Genomic DNA, 22,477 nt, shown 5'->3' on the forward strand with positions numbered 1-22,477 from the left:
GCGGTCCCTCCCCCCCCGAGACGCCAGCTCGGACCGCGTGGCTGTGGAGCACTGAACTCTGAGACTCGCCGAGGGTGACGTCCCAGGTTCCTCTCGCTCAGATGACTGTCCCCTTTCTCTCCTGCGGGGCACTCCCCACTGTAATTTCCAATTTCCCACGTCAGAACTCCCCTCTGGGAATCGCCTCTGCTCCTCGACACTACACCGCCTCCCTCACCGACGACCAGGATCCCGCCCCGCTCCGCAGTGAGCCGGGCGGGCAGGGCGGAGGCGGCCCCGCAGGCTGCTGTGACCGCACATGAGCTAGACACGCAGAGATGCTTAGGACCCATGTGGTCTGGACACACGAGTTCATGTTAATATCTAGAACCGCACCTGGGAAACCATTCCTCTGGCTTCACTGCTGTGTATTTTATTTCCAAAAAGTACCAAGTTATTCCATTATCTTGACACGTGTAAGCATAGGCCCTAAACGTCTAGGAAACAGATGCCCCCCCCCGCCCCCCCACCCCGTCAGTGCCTCCTACCAGGGCTGGCGTCGCTGCCTTTCTTGGGGCTCAGCGGCACGGACGCCTGCTCGCTCGGCTCCTTCTCCTTGCCCTTCCGCCGAATGGGGCTGAGAGCAGGGGCGCTTGTCAGGGACGGCAGGGCTGCCTGGAACAGAGAGCAAGGACCTGGGAGTAAACCGCACAGAAACTGCAGCCTACAGCCCAGTGATGGCGAACCTATGACACGCATGTCAGAGGTGACACGCGAACTCATCGTTTTGGTTGATTTTTCTTTGTTAATTGTTTTACTATGGTTGCAAATATCAAATAATGTCTATATGTGACCCGGCACCAGAGTTAAGTTAGGGTTTTTCAAAATGCTGACACGCCGAGCTCAAAAGGTTCGCCATCACTGGGCTAGCCTATGGTTTTCCATTTATTGAAAAGCATCCACCCACAGAGTTCATCTTCTCTGCGAATCCACATTCAGAGCTCAGAAACTGCATAACCACGTCCATCAGCCAACCCCTCGCCCCATGCGGTGGGTGTGGACAGCCCTTCCTGACAGGCGTGCTGGGAACGTGGGACGGAGGGCCCTGGCGCCCGGCAGGACACCGCCCAGAGCAGCAGCGCCAGAGCGTTCTCCGGGAGCCACGTCTTAAACGCCCCTTCCCGGTGAGGAAGCAGGCTCGCGGGGGAGGTGACTGAGTGGAGGTCACAGCTGAGGGCACAGAGCTGGTGGCCCACAGACTGCGGAGGCCCCGGCTCCCAGGCTGCAGGGGGCAGCCCACAGGGGCAGTGAGGATGCCGACAGAGCCTGGACCCCAGGCCCCAGCTGGGCCCTCGCTCGGGATCTCAGAGAACTCACCGTGCACGTCAGCGTGAGGCCTGCAAAGCGGACGTGATGGCTGCGGGCAGGGAGGACTGAGGCAGTGGGAGGACTGGAGAGCAGCACAGACGACTGCCCTGGGAACACGCTAAGGGGAGGGGCCAGGCACGCAAGACACCGGTGTGACTCCATTTACATGTGGCCACAGGCACCTCCCCACTGAAATGGAAAGGCCTGGGGTTGCCGGGAGCCGGGGCCATGGAGGGCTGGAGGGTGACGGCTAAGGGCACAGCGTTCCTTTCTGGGCTCTAAAACTGACTGCAGTGGCGGCCAAGCGACTGTGGCACTGAAAGAGTGACCCGCACACTGCAGGGGGAGGGGCGGGGCGTGGATGACGCCAACTGCATCACATCAACATGCTGCTCTAAACACTGAGGCTGCCCTGACCGGTTTGGCTCAGCGGATAGAGCGTCGGCCTGCGGACTGAAGGGTCCCAGGTTCGATTCCGGTCAACGGCATGTACCTGGGTTTCGGGCACATCCCCAGTGGGAGGTGTGCAGGAGGCAGCTGATCGATGTTTCTCTCTCATCGTTGTTTTTAACTCTCCATCCCTCTCCCTTCCTCTCTGTAAAAAAATCAATAAAATATTTTAAAAAATAATAATAAATAAATAAATAAATAAATAAATCAAACACTGAGGCTGCTTCAGCCTCCGATGAGATGCTCTGCCCGCCTGGCCGGAGCAGTGGCAGTGAACAGAGGAAACAGTCTGTGTTCCTGCGTGTGTGCATGTGCATGTGCACATGTGTGTGTGTACAGGTACGTGCACACGTATAGGTACATGTATGTAAACAGTTTCTTGCGAGATACTTCGTAGGGAAAACAAAGGACTTGGGGGAGAATGAAGAGTTGCAATGACTCCCACGTGTCCAACTTTACAAAACACACAGTGAGCCCGGCCGGCGTGGCTCAGTCAGCTCAGTGGTTGAGCATCAACCTATGAGCCAGGAGGTCACGGTTCAATTTCCAGTCGGGACACATGCCTGGGTTGCAGGGTTGATCCTCAGTGGGGGGCGTGCAGGAGGCAGCCTACCAATGATTCTCTCTCATCATTGATGTTTCTCCCTCTCCCTCTCCCTCTCCCTCTCCCTCTCCCATCCTCCCTGAAACCAATAGAAACATTAAAAAACACACACGAAGTGAGAGGAGCGGGGCCGGCACAGACGGTGGGCCGCGCAGCTCCGGTGCAGCCAGGTCTGGGCTGGCTGTGAAGCGCCAGGCAGAAGTGCCGAGAGGCAGCAGACCACACGGGACTGGCGCCGCCAGGCCTCGGGCCTCTGATGCTTAGCTGCTGCCTGCTCCGCCTGCCCACACAAGGGCACTGTCTACACGTGGCTACTGAAGTGCAAACGCAATGACTGACATCAGAAGTCAGTACCCCCTGTGCACTGCCGATGGGAATGCAAATTGGAAAACATCAAAAACGGAGCTACCTTCTGACCCAGCAATTCTACTCCTGGGATACAGCCACGGAAACGCAAACACTATTGGAAAGGATATATACCCCTCTGTGCTCACCGCAGTTATTTACAGTAGCCAAGACATGGACACAGGCCCAGTGCCCACCTGCAGATGAGTGGATAAAAGCCGTGGTACGTGCACACAATGGAACATTACCCAGCTATTAAGGAGAATGAAATCCTACCATCTGCAGCAACATGGATGAATCTAGAGACTATGATGCTGAGTGAAATAAGTCAGACAGACAAAGACAAACACCATATGATTTCACTTATATGTGGAATCTAAAACACAAAATAAGTGAACAAACTCAAAGATAGAGAACAAAGTGATGGCTGCCAGAGGGGAGGGTGCCTGGGGGACCGGGTGGGAAAGGGGAGGGGCTAAGAAGTAGAGTTTGGTAGATCCAGACTGTCCAGGGACGTGAGGTTCAGCCGAGGGAATACAGGCAATGACACTGCAGTAACTATGCTTGGTGCCAGGTGGGGACAGAGTTATCAGGAGGATCACGTCATAAATTATAGAAATGTGCAACCACTGTAATTTACACCTGAAACTGATAGTGAACGTCAACTGTACTTGAAAAAAAGAAGTTCTGTTCCTTAGTCACAGTGGCTGCATGTCAAGGGCGCAGTAGCCACAGGTGGTGCGGGCCACTCTCCTGGCTGGCACAGATGTGGCACGTTTCCATGGTTACCGAGCATGATGCAGGGCAGAGCCCAGAAAGCATTCATGGTGGGCGAAGACCACACCTGGAACACGCCCGGAACAGAAGAGTCAGGGAAGCAAGAGCCAATCGGAAGCCAGGAGAGAATGTGCCAGGACAGGAACTGAGGTGGGGGGCGGGGGGACACAGGACCGAGAAGCACCCACGAGGTTCAAAGACTGACCTGGCAGGAGGGGCTGCCGGGGAACGTGTGGCACCAATCAGACCTGCGGCTAAGAATGGGTGTGGCGGTGACAGAGGCCAGGCAGCGCCCTCAGAGAGGCCAGTGTCAGGCCGTGCGGAGCAGGGAGCAGCAGACAGGGCTGCAGGGAGGTCGGCAGTGAGGAGAGCCTGAAGGCAGACGGGTCTGCTCGAGACGGAGACTGCGATGGAGAAGCAAGAGGGGACAGAGGCGCAGAGGAACCCACGTGGGAGAGCCGGCCGTTGGCCTGGAGGTGATTGTACTGACTGCTTCACAGAAAAGCACAGTGTTTGCCGACACGTCAGGAGAGAGCAGACGGACGTGCCAGCACTTGAAGCCTGGCTTTCTTGCTAACGAGGAACGCCCGCTACAGCTAGCTTTGCCCTCGGAGGCAACGGTACTTGAGGACGAGACCAGAGGCTACGAACTGGATCATGGCATTTTGTATGAAATTCTGAGTCACAACATGAGCAATCTTGTTCACTTAAAGCACAGAGTACGGGACAGACGGCTGGGCACACACAGGCACGCCTGAAGGCCAGTCGACGGCATGGCACGGGCCCGGGCACGAGGTTACCTTCCCCGCGGGTCCAGGCGCCACCTCGTCCAGCACGTGGGCGCAGATGTTGATCACCTTCAGCAGGTGGGAGAAGAGCTGCTCCACCATGGGCACCAGGCTCCGGTCCCCCAGCGCTGGCCACGCCTCCTCCTGCTTGGCGGCTGCTGGGGCGGCCTCTTCCTCGGCGGCCCATGAGCTTCTCAGAGATCGGGGGGCACTGGCTGTGATACAGGCACAGGTGTTACCTCCACCCCCGCGGCGTGCGGGAAACCCGTGGCAGTCAGACCCATCCACACGCACACCTCCACCTGACAGTCACTGATACCTCAAATCACCAGGAAACTGACATTTCCCCCAAAACATGCTCCCAATTTCCATGCCGGTCACCATCACACTCCCACCCAGAGTGGCAGTCACCCGAGGTGCGGCCCCGCCTGCGCTCGGCGCCTCCTGCGCCTGCACAGCACGTGGTGCTGGACTCGCTCTTCCCCGAACTACAACCTGAACCTCCCAGTTTCCCCCTCCTCCAACCCAGTCAGGGCGCGAGTGATCCTTCTAAACTACAGGAGGGCCAGGGAGGTTAGTACTACTACTACTAACGATTAATACAGCAATTAATCAATAATAACACAGGAATGCACTCTGTGATTTGCATACTCACAACTGTAAACCTACTTTTTTTGGTGATATTTTTTTAAATTTAAATTCCTTACTGTTGAAAGTATTACATGTCTCCTCTTCCCCCCATTGACTCCCCCTGGCTACTCACACCCCCTAACACATGCCCTCACTGTCTGTGTCCACGGGTTATGCTTATATGCATGCATACAAGTCCTTTGGTTGATCTCTTACCCACCCCCCCTTACCCTCTCCTGCCTTCTCTCTGAGATGCTTCTCTGTCTCTATTTTTGTCCATCAGTTTATGTTGTTCATTATATTCCACAAATGAGTGATATCATGTGATATTTATCTTTCTCTGACTGGCTTATTTCACTTAGCATAATGCTCTCCAGTTCCATCCATGCTGTTGTGAATGGTAAGAGCTCCAGCTCCATCCATGCCGTTGCAAATTGTAAGAGTTCCTTCTTTTTTACAGCAGCATAGTATTCCATCGTGTAGATGTACCACAGTTTTCTAATCCATTCATCTACTGATGGGCACTTAGGCTGTTTCCAGATCTTAGCTATGGTGAATTGTGCTGCTATGAACATATGGGTGCATATATCCTTTCTGATTGGTGTTTTTGGTTTCTTGGGATATATTCCTAGAAGTGGGATCACAGGGTCAAATGGGAGTTCCATTTTTAGTTTTTTGAGGAAACTCCATACTGTCTTCCATAGTGGCTGCACCAGTCTGCATTCCCACCAGCAGTGCACAAGTGTTCCTTTTTCTCCACATCCTCTCCAGCACTTGTCGTTTGTTGATTTGTTGATGATAGCCAGTCTGACAGGTGTGAGATGGTACCTCATTGTTGTTTTGATTTGCATCTCTCGGATGATTTGTGACTTTGAGCATGTTTTCATATGTCTCTTGGCCTTCTGGATGTCCTCTTTCAAAAAGTGTCTATTTAGGTCCTTTGCCCATTTTTGATTGGATTGTTTTATCTTCCTTTTGTTAAGTTGTATGAGTGCCCTATAAATTTTGGAGATTAAACCCTTATTGCAGATAACATTGGCAAATGTGTTCTCCCATGCAGTGGGCTCTCTTGTTGTGTTGTTGATGGTTTCTTTTGCTATGCAGAAGCTTTTTATTTTGATGTAGTCCTATTTATTTATTTTCTCCTTAGTTTCCATTGTCCTAGGAGATATAGGGGTAAAGATGCTACAATATATGTCTGATATTTTGCTGCCTATGGATTCTTCTAAGATTTTTATGGTTTCCCGTCTTACATTTAAGTCTCTTATCCATTTTGAGTTTATTTTTGTGTATGGTATAAGTTAATAGCATAGTTTCATTTCTTTGCATGTATCTGTCCAATTTTCCCAACACCATTTATTGAAGAGACTGTCTTGACTCCACTGTATGCTCTTGCCTCCTCTGTCAAATATTAATTGAGCATAATGACTTGGGTCGATTTCTGGGTTCTCTGTTCTGTAAACCTACTTTTGAACAGAGCATATTCTTGTATTATTTATTACTAACTAGAGGCCCGGTGCACGAAATTTGTGCACGGGAGGGGGGTGGGTCCCTCAGCCCAGCCTGTACCCTCTCGCAATCCGGGACCTTTTGGGGGATGTCCGACTGCCGGTTTAGGCCTGATCCCACAGACATCCCTCTCACAATCTGGGACTGCTGGCTCTTAACTGCTCGCCTGCCTGCCTGATTTCACCCCTAAAACTCAAGCTTCTTCTTTTTTATTTTTAATATTTATATTTCTTCTTATTTATTTTAAAATTCAAGCTTCTTGAGAACATGAGGCGTTTAACATTATTCCATATTCCTTACAGAGAGCTAAGCATGGTAAACACAGCAAATACTTAATACTTATGGCTTCTATACAAACACTTTCCACCAGGCATGTTTTAATAGGCAGTCTCCAAACACTTGAACTGTAAAACCTAAAAGCAGAGCACTCAGATTTCAGGCATCAGGTGCTACTAGCAGGATTTCTATCCCAATTCAACTCTAGTTCTGAGCGCTCAACAGTCGGTACAAACGGCCTTCACTAGCTCCAAAGTTTGTGTGTGTGTTTGTGATTCCAAAATAGAGGTTTATTTACTAAGAGTTATTTAGTGTTTGCATAAAAATCACCAGTTGTTCCTCATTGGGTTTTTAACACACATGAATTCTTTGGGGGGCCCCTCTATCACCCCAACACTTTCAAAATACAGCTCTTGTGAGTGCCAGGAGGGACAGTTACGGCAGCGAGGTGTTCCTTGGGTCTCGGCATCGGGAGGGTTGTGGCCTCCCCTCTGAGAGAACACACGTGATGGGTAGTTTCTTAGGTGGGTAGGCTGTCCCTGAAGGAAACACTTATGCAGAAGAATGCAAACTCAGTCATCTGGGTCAGTTCCTCATACCTGATAGCTTTGAAATACAGTCCCCTTGGTCAAGGTCATCAAAGGCTTGCTGGTTGTTTTCAACTATAAAAAACTGTCGGGAAAAAGACAGTAGGAAGAGCAGGGTCTATGCTGACAGTGCTGTGAGGCTGGGCTGTGCAACCACAGGAGCACACAGCAGTCTGCTTTAAAAAAAAATCCTGTATAATTTCAAATCCGACTCCTTGTGGGCCTTACATGGCCTGAAACATCTCTGCACCAGATCCTCATTTTTAAAATGAGGTGTATGACAGGGCTTCCCCAGGCTCACACACCACGTGCGGGGACAGGGACAGAAAACCCTAGGACTTGACTTATTAGCAACATTAACTGATTTTCATCGCACTGAAATGAAGGCAGTCGGTCTGTGCTGCTGTGAAATTAAAGGTGACGCAGAAGAGGGTGGTAATTTATTGCTCCGTTAGGATAGACCCCAAAAATGACTTTTCAGAAACCAGGGCTGTCCCCTGCAACCCCAGCCAGACTCTGGGCCGCTCTGGGGGACGCAGGCCACGGCGGCCTCCGCTGCTTCACAGTGACTCTGGCTGGTCTGTGCCTGGGAGTGCCGGCCGGGGGCACGCCTACACCTTGTAGTTGAGCTCGGCGTTCATCTTGGTGTACATCTCGTAGATGACGTCGATGGTGGCCGTGTAGTTGACCAGGAACAGGCGGACCTTCTCCAGGCACTCCTCCTCCATCACGTTCTGGCCCTTAGAGAGTGCTTTCAGGAAGTCAGACTTGTAGGGCGCAGCATATAGCGCTGCCTGGAAGATCTTCTGCACGATCCAGCCGTGGTACTTCTTGAGCGCCATTTCCTAGGCCTTGGTGGCGTTGACGCGGATGAGGTTGGGGTGGCTCTCGTCCCGCTCCCCGTCGCAGATGCTCTGCAGGAAGACCTAGGTGAAGCGGAGGCCCCTTTTCAGCCACATCAGCGCCAGCGTGGCCCCCACTTTGGGCCACTCTGCTCCATCCGTTTCCTTTTGCGCCTCCAGGATGTTCTGCAGGGTCTGGAACTCGGCCGGGTCGGTGTTGTACACAGCTTTGATTTTCGTGATGTTACCACTTATGTCTGCCTTGATGGGCGTAAACACTGGGGACCCAAGGCAATCGAAGAAGGGTGGCAGGTGGGACACCGCCTCCAGGAAGGGCCCGGTCTCAATCTGCTTGTCCGAGGGCAGCGGCTTCAGCAGGTGCTCGGCCAGCAGCACCATTTCAGGGTTGAGGCCGGCAGTGATGCCGTTTTCTAATCGGATCTTCCTCTTCCTTTCCCAGCACACTCCACACCTACTCCAGATGGACCACCCCAACCCCACAGACCCTTAAGACCTTCCCCTCTATTTCTTTGACTTTCCCTCATCAAACTTGCACCCTATCGTGTTGCCTAGGGGCGCCCCTAACCGCTACCTGGGGGGTGGAGCCAGCCCGGCGAGGGGCCATGGTGGTTCTGGTCTAATGATCATTATGGTCATGATGGCATTACAGCCGCTGGCTTTTTATGTATTACAGATTATTGTCTTAATTAGCAGTAGTGACCTATGCTTGCCCACCCGCCCTAATTCACCTGTTGGTCCCGTTCACGAAGCTCCCCAATGGCCTCCACAGCAAGCAGGACCAGTCCTCCTGTGGACGCTGGGGGCCCCACACCACTGATTTCAGCCACATTCTCCATCCTAGTCCTCGTCCCTACATCCAGTCTTCAGCTGTCACACCATTTTTCACGTCTCCAGGCCTTTGCACATGCTGTGCCCTCCATCACGTGCCCTTTCCTGCCAGCCCATAAGAAGTCTTGTTTCCGTCCTAAGGGCAGTGATTGCGGCCACTCTGTGCTGCCACTGCCCTTCAGTTCCACGTGGCCCCTAATCTGCATTGGACGTGAGAACGGAGCCCACACATCGTACTTTCTTACCACCCAGTTGCTGAGACAGTGCCTGGCCCATGTGCCCCTAAACTGAAATGAGAAAGGAGCCTGCCTGTGCCTCTCGCAGGGGCCAGACTGGGAAAGGGCTCCATTGGGACACTGGACACAGACTAGCTGCCGACAGCACACGCCGACAGCGGACACCTGCGCACGCGGTCACGTCTGACGCCAGGAACAAGCTGTCGCTGGCAGCGACCTCGGTGCTCTTCCCTCATGTGCTCGCTGCCCTGCCCCTCACAAGGAAATCGAAAGCTAAAGACCGAGGTCTCTGTTTCAACTCAGAACCAATACCTGCAAGCAAGTTTCCGGCCAAGATCAAGGCATCCTGATGGGCTGCGAGGTCCAATGGGAACCACGCGGACGAGAGCAGGGTCAGGATCACCGAGGCCATCCCGACAGTACAGCTCTTCCTGGACTCGTCCAAGGCGCTCAGAGGGGGCACTCTGGGGGCAGATGTGTGCGAGGTCACGTTACAGAAACATTTTAAAGCAAACGGTCTTTTAAAAATTTCATTGATTATTTTAGAGAGCAAGGAAGGGGGGGAGAGAGAGGGAAATATCAATGTGAGAGTAAAACATCCATCAGCTGCCTCCTGCACACCCCCTACCGAAGATCGAACCTGCAACCCAGGCACATGCCCTGCCAGGGAACCGGACTGGCAACCTTTCAGTTCATGGGATGATGCCCAACCAACCGAGCCATTCTGGTCAGGGCTAAAGCAAACAGTCTTGCTTCCCTTCTGAACCAAGAAGGCCCGTCACTGTCCACTGCACACCAGCTCAGAAAGGGACCTTACAATTAACTGGCATCTTTCCTGTGAACCACAGCTCTGCAAACACCATCTGAGAGATGAAAGCGGGTAGCCGAGCTGATCAAAAGCATTTTGGTAACTTTTAACTCTTTCACCTCTGAGTTAGCACTTGCACTGGCTTCGGCACCGAGTGCAAGGGCAGAAGCCAGATGCTGGGTCTGGGACTAGAAACTGCAGTTGCTCGGAGGTACTTGTTGCAGGAAATGGTCACTCCAGACGGGAGAGCGCCCTGCATGTGGGCAAAGCTCCCTGGCCGTGCGCTGGCACACGATGGGCGAGTTGACTTCCCAGCATGACGTGGGCGTCCGTGCGGAACAGCAGCTCCCTCACTCCGCTGCTGGGAAAGCCCGCAGGGCGCACGCTAGACACCCCGCGGCTGCAGCACAGCATTCCTCCGCCCACTCCTGCGGCCATCACACTTCCGCAGTGGGTCACGTTAGATTTTACACAAAAAATGCTCCTACATGCTCAACACGTAGTGGATAATTCTAAGGAGAAGCGCAGCTAGAAGTCTCTTGGCCCAGAAGGGCAAAGCGTGTATCATCCTGAACACCAAGAGGTTCAGGCCGATCCCTGGTCGGGTGTGTATGGGAGGCACCCCATCACGTCCATGTTTCTCCCCCCCCCCCCCCCCCCCCCCCCCCCCCCCTCTTTTCCACTCTCTCTAAAAAAACGAACCCTCGGTGAGGATAAGAAAAGGAAGTCTTCTGCCAGCACAGGGGGTTCCTGTAGCTGAGCCTCCACACGCTGAGGAGCGAGCCTGACGCCCATGACTGGGACCAGCTCGGTGCTGCCCAGCAGCTCCTGCCACCGCCCCCAACACCAACAGCACAGAACAAGCACCTGTGGGGGCGTCTCCCACAGGCCCAGGCCATAAAGGAATCACAGCAAAGAACCAACAGGGCCCCAGTGAGGATGTTCCTATCCCGTACTGTGGACGCCACGGGCCGAGAAACACTTACCCACAATGCCAGCCTAGACTCCAAGTGCAGACCGGGAAGGCGGTTGAGAGGAGACACAGAGCTTCACAGCATCCGAACTGAAGAGGAAGGATAATGAAATCACCAACACAGAAAGCTTCCTTCAACCCAGCCTCCTTCCTCCCACGCTTCATACACGCACAACGAGGTTCATGTCTACCGCCGGGATAGTGGGCCAGGCCGGCAGGCCCTTCGCGTAGAGCTGCAGTTGTCTTGGCCGCCCCCTGCCTGCACAGCCCCCAGCCCTCCCCCTCCCCCTGCCTGCACAGCCCCCAGCCCTCCTGACACACGGAGGCCACAATAAGTACAAACATATAACATTTATGATATTCTGAACAAATCAAAGGAAAACGAAACTGGAGAGCCCACACGATCTTATGTCTGAAAGGCAAGTCCAGGCTGATCAGGACTCATCATGAGTTCCCACGGCAAGGAAGCTCTGCGTCTGTCTCTTCAGGGAAAGGACCAGGTCTGACCTGCTCACCAGCAAAGGGACACTACCTCTGAATAATACTTTTTCCTGATGATAAAAGTTACCTTTTTTTGTTTTAGAAAATTTGTGATACCTGAAAAATTTAAAGAAAAATCACTCATCCTAAATAAATTTTGGCAATTTTCTGCCTGTCATTTTCCCGAGTATGAGAAACATATATCCTATATAATAAAAGGGTAACAAGCAAATAGACCGAACAGCAGAACAATTGAACAACCAATCAAAGTGTAATATGCTAATGATATGCTAAGGCTGCTCAACCGCTCGCTATGACATGCACTAACCACCAGGGAGCAAACAGTCGACTGGTCGACCAGTCGCTATGATGTGCAGTGATCACTAGAGGGCAGATGCTCCAACCAGTAGGCTAGCTGGCTGCTGGGGTCCAGCTGATCGGGACTGAGTAAGATGGCCAGACATGCCCTGGAGCCCTCCCGCGGTCCCTCCCCAGCCCAATCATGCACCAGTGGGGTCCCTCAGCCTGGCCTGTGCCCTCTCGCAATCCGAGACCCCTCGGGGGATGACAGAGACCGGTTTCAGCCCGATCCCACAGGCCACTGCCCTTGGGAGGGCGCCAGACGCAGGGCTCATGGCTGGTGAGCGCTGCTGTGGCAGCACGAGCCTCTCCTGATGGGACTGATTGGGCGCGAGCCCGCGGCAGGAACAGTGGGCTGGGATGAAAGGGGGCAGCAGGTAAGAGCTGCAGGCAGTGTTGGACTGCGGGTTTCGGCCCGATCCCTGCAGGCCACCCAGAGGGACCCCACCCATGCACGAATTCGCGCACCAGGCCTCTAGTCTACATAATAAATGCCTAAGTGACTGTCACAGCGGAAAGACCAGAACGACCGGTCGCTATGATGCGCACTGACCACCAGGGGCAGATGCTCAACGCAAGAGCTTCCCCCTGGTGGTCAGTGCACTCCCACAGGGGGAGCGCCGCTCAGCCAGAAGACAGGCTCATCTCCCTGAGGTGAGGGGGAAGGGTGGGGACTGTGCAGGCAGGGGGAGATGAGTGATTTTTCTTTTAAGTTTTTTAGGTGAGCGCAGTGGTGGTGGTGAGAGCCTCTCCTGCCTCCACAGCAGTGCGAAGGAGCAGCAAGCCGAGCGTGAGAGGTAAGGAACAGCGAGCAACCAGGAGGTAAGGAGCGAGGGGTCCTGGACTGTGAGAGGGATGTCCGACTGCTAAGCCGGCAGTCAGACATCCCCTGAGGGGTCCCGGATTGCGAGAGGGCACAGGCTGGGCTGAAAGACAACCCCCCACAGTACACAAATTTCGTGCACCAGGCCTCTAGTATATATATATATATATGTTAATATTTCTCAAAACTTGGATCTGACTACACACAAGCATGCAGTTTAGAATTGTGCCTTTTTTCACTCAATATTACAATTCAGGTTATATCTCTATAAACTTTTGAAAGTTCTCCAAGCATCATATTAATAGGTGCATAATAAATGCACTACCATCTACACTGAATTTAGTCATAATCAGAACTCAATCATTCTTGGATTCTGGGATATTATGGTTCATTTCCAATTCCAGCATCATAAATCCTGATAAAAATAATTACATTATACAAAATCCTTGTTGGTATATCTGGTTTTTACCCCTTAGTATATACTACAAAGTCTCTGAGTCAGTTATACGAGAGACAGTTTAAACTTCTGAGAAAACCCATTCAAATTATGGTAGTTTTTATTTTGACTTTTATGTCTTCCTGTGTTGGCTGAATTTCTTACAATGAGCATTTGCTACTTTAATAATCAGAACGAAGTTGTGTATATTCCTATTGAAATAAACCAAGGTTTTGTCCAAAGAATCACAACTTCTTAGGAAGCCCCACATATGAGTCTAGCATCATCTCACCATTAAGAGCTAACCTGCCCTGGCCGGTTTGGCTCAGTGGACAGAGCATTGGCCTGCAGTGTGAAGGGTCCCGGGTTCAATGCTGATCAAGGACACATGCCCAGGTCGTGGGCTCGATCCCCAGGAGGGGGCATGTACGAGGCAGCCGACCCATGATTCTGTCTCATCATGGATGTTTCTATCTCTCTCTCTCTCTCCCTCTCTCCCTTCCTCTCTGAAATCAATAAAAATATATTTAAAAAACAAAAAAGAACTGACCTATGGTCCTGGTCAGTGGCTCGGTGGTTAGAGCGTCAGCCCTCACACCAAAGGGTCCTGGGTTTGATTCCCAGCCAAGGGCACGGACTTGGGTTGTAGGTGTGACCCCCGACCCAGTTGTGGCGCAGAGGCAACCAATCCATGTGTCGCTCTCTCTCTCTTCCCCCTTCCCTCCCTTCCATTCTCTCTAAAAATCATTGGAAAATATATCCTTGGATAAGAATTAACAACAACAAAAAAGAACTGACCTTACAAAGGAGTAAAAATGAATCTCATTACGCGCGGCCACCGAAGGCGACTCACCGTGAGCGCGCGCGTGGTGGCCGTGACCAGCTGGTGGGACACGGCCGCAATGACTCTGGACAGGTTGTTTTCCATGGTGACATCTGTGATACTTGGCAGTAAGTTATAGCCTCTATATATTCTGATAAGAAAAGGATGGAGACTTAAAGGTATTCTTAGAGCTCATGACATTTACAAAACTCAGATGGCATTTAGAAGTTTAAGATTAAAGGCTACAAGAAGTTAAAGCAGTCTTGGCTTTAAAGTTAAAGAAAGACTGGAAATAAGGTGGTCATCCTATTTAATAAAAGCCTAATATGCTAAGTGTCTGATTGTCCAGTTGGCCGTTCAACCAATCAAAGCGTAACATGCTAATGATATGCTAAGGCTGCTCAACCGCTTGCTATGATGTGCACTGACTACCAGGGGGCAGAGAGTTGACCGGTCAACCAGTTGCTATGACGTGGACTGACCATCAGGGGGCAGACGTTCCAACCAGTAGGTTAGCTTGCTGCTGGGGTCTGACCAATCAGGACTGAACGAGACAGGCCGGACATGCCCTGGAGCCCTCCCACGGTCCCTCCCCGGCTGACCAACCTCTTGTGTCCCTCCCCAATCGGTCCCTCGGCTTGGCCTGCTCTCTCTCGCAATCCAGGACCCCTAGGGGGATGTCAGAGAGCTGGTTTTGGCCCGATCCAGCAGGCCAGGCCGAGGGACCCCACTGGTGCACGAATTCGTGCACTGGGCCTCTAGTTATTCTATAAAAAATGGCTGAGCCCTGGCAGGTGCGTCTCAGTTGTTTGAAGCTTCGCCCCATACACCAAAAGGTGGCGGGTTCAACTCCTAGTCAGGGCACACACCCAGATTGCAGGTTCCATCCCTGGTCGGGGACGCATGCGGGAGGCAACTGATCGATGTGTGTCTCTCTCACATCACTGTTTCTCTCTCTTCTCTTCTCTTTTCTCTTTGTCTTTTTCTCTCTCTCTTTCTCTCCCCTCTCCCTCCCTCCCTTCCACTCTCTTTAAAAATCAATGGAAAAAATATCCTCAGGTGAGGATTACCAAAAAAATAAATAAAAATAAGTAAATAAATAGCCCACTCATATAAAAATTAATGGGCACAGGCAAGACAAACAAAGTGAAACATTCCACGGACACGTTTTAGATAAGACAGCATCAGAGTCCTACAGAGGAATACACTGAGTACGTGGCTCGTACTGAACCAAAGGTTACGGTGTCACTTCTGTGTGACTCAGCAGAGCTTAAGGAGGCGGGAGCTAAATCCTGAAAAAGAACAAATACTATCAAAGGAAGATGATCTGCTCAAACACCTGCACCTAAACATTTTGGGGTTTTCGTCCTAGAAAATCCAGTTTAGATGAAAGCCCTAGAGCAAGGCACCAGGAAAGGGCGCTTTCCCGACGGGCTTGGTCGCGTACCTGGTTATGGTGCTGACGGAGAAGTGGGAGGCGGGCTGCGCCTCGTGCATGAGAAGCTTCAGGTAAACACTGCTCTGGTCTCTGGCCATGGCCACGACGGGGTCCGCCTGCCCTTGGTCGCACTTATAGAACAGCTTGGGGACAAGCCTAACATGAAAGCGAGGTGTTCACTGGAGGAAGCATGGACACCCGCCTGCGGCTCCCCACCCGTCAAGGTGGCAGGCCTCCATCGCCGTCCGCCCGCGAAGCCCACTGCACTTTCCAGGCGTGTGCTCCCTAGCATGTTGGGGGTCTCCAACCACAGGCCACCCCTCGCCAAGCTACGCTGAGCCCAAAGGCAGAATCCGGGGGACTCTCCCAGTGGAGCAGGGGGGCTCCTTCCTGCACCCACGTGCGGAGCGTTTTGTGGGTTTCCGTGAGTGCGTGGACTCCCACACTGGCAGGAGGGGTGCAGAACTTTCAGAAACAATCACTATTTTACTTGCAAACCCCTGTATCTTTCCTCTATGGAGACTTGGCCATTCAGCACAATTTTCAAGGTATAAAACTGCAATCGTTTTCAGAAAACGGTAAAGATCCAAAATCTTTGACCAGGCAAGTCATACAAACCCAGTGAAGCCAGTGAAAAGCTACACCTCCCAGGGCATCACGAAATGCAAACGCCAGCACTGGAAGCGGAAAGATGTCACCACATTTAACTGGTTTTCTGAGTGGTTTGATTACAAGAATTTTTATTCACTTTTTTGTATTTTCCTTAGATTTTGTTGAGTAAACGTGTTATTTTTAAAAAGAAATACCAATTTCTTCCTAAACAACTGACACATGTTTAACTTGTCTGAAATATGTTTGGTGAGCAGAACGAGGCACAACCACAGTCCGCATGGGAGTTAACGGGCCTGCTGCAGAAAGCACCCACCCACAGAAGCCCACCGCCAGGACCCACCCAGGAGAATGAAAACTAAGTCCACGCAAAGCCTCGCGGGCAGATGCTCACGGCAACATGACTCATCGTCACCCAAAAGGGGAAATAACAACGACCACCCTCTGGTGAGCGAGTGCACAGAGCACAAGGGTCCCTGCGAGGCTGCTCCTCAGCACCTGCTGCAGCACCTGCCCCTCAAACCCAAGCGAGAGGCGCCAGGGCAGCAGCCCGCCTGTCGTCCGGCCGCGTTGACAGAAGCAGCCCCAGAGGCCACCCTCCGGAGGCAGGACGCAGGCTCCTGGCTGCCTGGCTGCGGTGGGAACGGGGAGCTTGCAAATGGGCACAAGGGATCCTTGCAGGCCATGGAATGTTCTACAACTGGACTGTGGTGATGGCTACACAGTCCGAAAATGAGCTGAAGATCTTTCCATTGTACATGTAAGATGCGTGTACTTCAAGGCATGTAAATTATACCTCAAAAAGCTATTAGAAAAAATTTAAGAGCATCCCAAAGCTTGGCCTTAGTAACTCAACTTCCAAAAATTATGCAGAAGCGTTTGTGTGGCAATGCTGACTGGAAGGAACACTGCTCATTATTTAAATGGAAGACAGCTTCACCCTGGCTGGTGTCGCTCGGCAGGTGGTGTCGCTCCGACACCAAAAGGTCACAGGTTCTGTTCCTCGTCAGGGCACACACCCGGGTCGTGGGTGTGATTACCGGTTGGGATTCAGGCAGGAGGCAACTGATTGATGTTTCTTTCTCTCCCTCTCCCTCTCTCCCTTCCTCTCTTAAAAAAAAAAATCAATTGAAAAGAGAAAGATAACTTTAATATACAACTAAATAATATTTATATAAAGGCTTATCACAATCACATAGTAAAAACTGGCACCAGTTAAAATTTCTCTTCTAGAAGAGTATCTGATAACAGGAAATTGCTAATATTTAAGTGGAAATTACTAGATTACAAAGCTCTATATATTTTGTTCCAATTACAGAGCAAAATGTTAACAGCCATCATCTCCAAGCGGCAGAACTGACGGTGATTTTCACTTCCTTCCTAGCGCCATTCCCTATATTCAAAAATTCGGGAGTGCAACTTGGCCTCGGGGTCAGTGTCCTGCTGTGCCGACGACGTTTTAGGCTCGTGGCAGTGAGTAACTTCTTTCCTGATAACTGAGGAGCAGCTGGAAGTGACGGAATACTGCCCTCTGGCCCAGAATGTTCCCCGGCCCCCTCCTCATAACATCGGTGCTTTCGCCAGAAAAGTAACCGAAGGGAAAAGACGCTGGCAAATACCTCACTAACGACGCGGCGGCCACGTGTCGCACTCTGGGGTCTTCATCCCCCAGCAGGTGGAGGACCACGCTGTGGAGCACCCGCTCTTGCAGCTTCAAAAGCTTTGAGAGAGAAAAGAGACCGGCTATGTCCCGAGGGTTCGGCCAGCTGCTGGGGAGGGCGGTGAGGAAGAGCTCGCGGTCGTGCATCACCGCCGGCAGGAAGCCGCCGCAGCCCGGGCAGCATGCACCCGCGACTCCCCGCGGGAACGTGCTTACCCCTGTGTAATGGTGCGCCCCTCTGTGCAGGTGTTCTGCTTTTGCTTCCAAAAAGCTCACCAACCTGACGAAAGAAACGTTTCACGGTGAGCACCCATCCCTCCACAAGCACCTCTGGCGGCGGCGGCGAAAAACGACAGGCCCACCGCGAGGGCAGGCCGCGGAGGCGGGGAGCCGGCAGCACCCACTAAATGGTGTCACATCCTCTCCTAATTCCAGACTCCGCCCATCAGATGTGCTGAGAAAATGCTTCTCTTCAAAGGCAACACGAGCGTGCATTATTTTAAGACTCCAGGGCCTGCAGAGTTAGCTCAAATGTGGGAACTGTGGGCAGGGGCCAGCAGGTGCTCACGCCCATGCTGTGGCCCCTCTGAGGGGTACAGGAGAGACAACCCCTAATTCTCAGAGATGTTCTGAGGAGGCAGCAAATGCCCGCAGAGGGCGCCAGCACGCGCCTGGCACAGACCAGCCTCTAGTCCAGCGGTTCTCAGCCTGTGGGTCGCGACCCCTTTGGTGGTCGAAGGACCCTTTCACAGGGGTCGCCTAAGACCATCCTGCGTATCAGATATTTACATGACGATTCATAACAGTAGCAACATGACAGTGATGAAGTAGCAACGAAAATAATTTTATGGTTGGGTCACAACATGAGGAACTGTATTTAAAGGGCCAGAAGGTTGAGAACCACTGCTCCAGACGGTGCTTAAAAAGTCCCTGGTAAGAAAAGAAACATTCTCTCTGGCAGAAAACCCACACTCCTCCGGGACGCGAGAAACTGCAGCCCATCTGATCAAGTTCACGCTCCACACCAAGCAGCCTCTGACCCAAGTCTGGGGCAGTGGGGAGCACGCTCTAAGGACCGGCACTGACACGGCTCTGGCGTGAAGTCACCCTTCCACTCCATCAGACGCTTCAAGGCCGGAGACCCCGGCACTGCACTCGCTGCGCGGAGGGTCTGAGCGGGGCCGAGCGCAGACGGAGCGAAGCACTGTCAGCTCTAAGCCCCTCGGTTTCTGCCGCACAGGTGACCGGCCTCGCTCACTGCCAGGGCTGACCTGGTGACTCTCAGAACCTAGGAGCTACCTGATGATCCTCACCACCCGCTTCCCTGGTGACTCGACACCAGGTTAGCTAGTGACGCTCACTATCTGGGCTCGCTGGTAACCATCACCACCTGCACCAAGGGCCCAGCCTTTGGAGGCCCTGCGCCCTGTGAGGGGCCTGCTGCGCGCACCTGAAGTCCGTCTCTGCGAGTGTCTCCAGCAGCTCCGTCCTCACCAGCCAGTAGGAGCTGCTCCTCAGGCTCAGCACGTCGGTGATCAGCTGCAGCCCCAGGTCGCTGTAGCTGCTGCTACAGAGGCTCATGACACAGTGCTGGAAAGCAAGGCCGCGTGACAGCGTCAGAAGCTCCACACACTTGCACACACTGGTCCACGTGCACATCACGTGCACACACCAGTCCACACGCACATCACACGCACACACTGGTCCACGTGCACATCACTCACCCATACTGGTGCACGTGCACATCACTCACCCATACTGGTGCACGTGCACATCACTCACCCATACTGGTGCACGTGCACATCACTCACCCATACTGGTGCACGTGCACATCACTCACCCATACTGGTGCACGTGCACATCACTCACCCATACTGGTGCACGTGCACATCACTCACCCATACTGGTGCACGTGCACATCACTCACCCATACTGGTGCACGTGCACATCACTCACCCATACTGGTGCACGTGCACATCACTCACCCATACTGGTGCACGTGCACATCACTCACCCATACTGGTGCACGTGCACATCACTCACCCATACTGGTGCACGTGCACATCACTCACCCATACTGGTGCACGTGCACATCACTCACCCATACTGGTGCACGTGCACATCACTCACCCATACTGGTGCACGTGCACATCACTCACCCATACTGGTGCACGTGCACATCACTCACCCATACTGGTGCACGTGCACATCACTCACCCATACTGGTGCACGTGCACATCACTCACCCATACTGGTGCACGTGCACATCACTCACCCATACTGGTGCACGTGCACATCACTCACCCATACTGGTGCACGTGCACATCACTCACCCATACTGGTGCACGTGCACATCACTCACCCATACTGGTGCACGTGCACATCACTCACCCATACTGGTGCACGTGCACATCACTCACCCATACTGGTGCACGTGCACATCACTCACCCATACTGGTGCACGTGCACATCACTCACCCATACTGGTGCACGTGCACATCACTCACCCATACTGGTCCACGTGCACATCCCGCGCACACACTGGTCCACGTGCACATCACTCACCCACGCTGGTCCATGTGCACATCACACGCACCCACTGGTCCACGTGCACATCACTCGCACATGCTGGTCCATGTGCACATCACGCGCAGACACTGGTCCACATGCACATCACACGCACACACTCGTCCATGTGCACATCACGTGCACACACCGCTCCATGTGCACACACTGGTCCCCGTGCACATCACTCACCCACGCTGGTCCACGTGCACATCACTCGCACACACGTGTCCATGTGCAACTCGCACACAATGGTCCATGTGCACCTCACTCACACACACACAATGGTCCACGTGCACCTCACACACACACTGGTCCATGTGCACTCACACACATACTGGTCCATGTGCACCTCAGTCGCACACACTCATCCATGTGCAACTCACTTGCACACAATGGTCCACGTGCACCTCAGTCACACACACTCGTCCACATGCAACTCACTCGCACACAATGGTCCACGTGCACCTCGCACGCACACACTGGTCCACGTGCTCAGAGACATTTGCGATACATGCTTTACTTCAGCAAACTTGCGTTTTGAAGTGTGTCCCTGTCACATAACTTAGTTTTCCTTTTCCTCCCATTTCTGCCTCAGTCACAGCCTCTCCTCCCAGACACCCATCCCATGAACACGCATCAGCAGTACGAGGGAATGGCACCATCACCCGCCACTTCCCACACATCTGAGACCCAGGGCCAGCCCCGCCCCTCACGCTTCCCGATGTCACTGTGTACCTCACAGTTCGGCTGGTGACGGGCTGGGGTGACTATGAACCAGGTGGGCGGAAAGGCTGCACAGCTGCCAGGCCAAGGACGGGGCCTGCCACTTGTCACAGACAGAGGTGACTAACGGCCTCCAGCCTCACTCTAACTGTGTGTCCCACGGCCTCAACGAGTTGTCATTTTTAATTCAACAGCTTTGACACTTATGTTAGCAAGATCTTTTTCTAAATACGCTCTTAGGAAAAAGGTATATTTCAAACCAGCTAACCCCATGAGAATATTCTGAGAATCAAAACTTTTAAAACAGTCCATTAAACCGTAAGTTTATCGGCAATGGTTTATTCCTTAAGCAAAGTGATGGATACACAGACGTTTATTCTTGTTTGCAACGCTGCATGTCTGGACACGTGCAATCTTAACTGTACTAATGGTAAGGTTCCCAACACGCACAGGGGGGTCCAGAGCGCTCACCCGCACAGCTGCACACGCCAACTTGCAAGTAACAGATGACTCATCCTTCAGCGTTTTCCGCAGCAAAGGAACGCAGTCCACCAGAGAAAACGCGTTTCCTGAACAGAGCAAGCCACAAACACCTGCGTGTGAACTTGAACTTGGCAATGACACCCAGAGGGCAACCCTCAGAAACTGGCCGCTACCTGTGCGAGCTCGAACGGAGCCCAGCCAGTCCCCCACCTGGAAGCGGGACCTGCTGAGGATGGAGCAGACGAGCGTCCCGCAGAGGATGGCCGTGGCCCCGCGCACCTGCGGGTCTCCGTGATCGATGTAGCCGAGGACGTCCGAGACGTACTGCTCCTCTGCGGGGACAAACGCCAGCCACCGTGAAAGTCCACTTCAACTTCCCACCAAAGACAACAAGGGGCGGGCGACCCACCCAGACAAGGCCTGACGAGGGTAACCTGCGGGCAGCGTGTTTAGGCCTGAAAATTCTACATTCAAGGCAGCAGTCAACACAACCGGTTAGAATTCCAGGTTGTCAGCCAATAAGCAAAATTCTAATTGTTTCCTTCATGAAAGGTGAGAAAAACTCAAACGAGTCCACAGTTACCTCACATGAATTCAAAAGCACAGGTCTGTCCCCGCGCCCAGAGAGCGAGCAAGGGAAGCGAGAGGGAGTGTCAGAGGGCACTCTTCCCACCATCACGCCGTAACGAGTACTTCCAGAGCGTGCGCGGGACCGGGTCAGCGGGGCCTCGGCCGCTCTCAGCCTGCACGTCTGAGTGTGAACATCTGCTCAGCGGGACTGTGCTATAAATTCTGATTACATACTAATCTGGGCTTTCGGTAAAAATCTACATCATCAACTAGATCGTGTGTTCCCAGAACTCTACTGTGCTGCTGTGTGCATTCCCACTGGGCGCCACGAGGAAGGCTCTGACCCTGCGGTGTGTGCTGTGTGGAGAGCCCCTCACGGATGGAAGCCCCGCGAACGCAAGAAACCCGCTGTCCTGCCCTAAAGCAGTCGGGACGGGAAGCAGTCTTCCAGGGAACGGCAGGCGCGGGCGCGGGCGCGAGCAG

The 22,477-nt window shown here is 52.8% G+C and overlaps 1 protein-coding gene and 1 pseudogene across 1 annotated transcript in view; both read right to left on the reverse strand.

Annotated features, from left to right (window-relative positions):
• Nucleotides 1-22,477, reverse strand: part of HTT (huntingtin) — a 100,908-nt gene that overhangs the window by 41,497 nt on the left and 36,934 nt on the right. The window contains exons 16-26 of the mRNA XM_014533453.1: nucleotides 21,598-21,791; nucleotides 21,413-21,510; nucleotides 19,101-19,240; nucleotides 17,867-17,930; nucleotides 17,610-17,710; nucleotides 15,391-15,537; nucleotides 13,974-14,094; nucleotides 11,035-11,111; nucleotides 9,553-9,704; nucleotides 4,324-4,526; nucleotides 528-654 (exon numbers count right to left, since the gene is read on the reverse strand). Of these exons, the coding sequence (XP_014388939.1) occupies nucleotides 528-654; nucleotides 4,324-4,526; nucleotides 9,553-9,704; nucleotides 11,035-11,111; nucleotides 13,974-14,094; nucleotides 15,391-15,537; nucleotides 17,610-17,710; nucleotides 17,867-17,930; nucleotides 19,101-19,240; nucleotides 21,413-21,510; nucleotides 21,598-21,791 (1,424 nt within the window). The remainder of the gene's footprint in view (nucleotides 1-527; nucleotides 655-4,323; nucleotides 4,527-9,552; nucleotides 9,705-11,034; nucleotides 11,112-13,973; nucleotides 14,095-15,390; nucleotides 15,538-17,609; nucleotides 17,711-17,866; nucleotides 17,931-19,100; nucleotides 19,241-21,412; nucleotides 21,511-21,597; nucleotides 21,792-22,477) is intronic.
• LOC102260314 lies at nucleotides 7,739-8,577 on the reverse strand (annotated as a pseudogene).

Source organism: Myotis brandtii, unplaced genomic scaffold (genome assembly GCF_000412655.1).
Source record: "Myotis brandtii unplaced genomic scaffold, ASM41265v1 scaffold986, whole genome shotgun sequence".
In the NCBI taxonomy this organism is placed as follows: domain Eukaryota; kingdom Metazoa; phylum Chordata; class Mammalia; order Chiroptera; family Vespertilionidae; genus Myotis; species Myotis brandtii.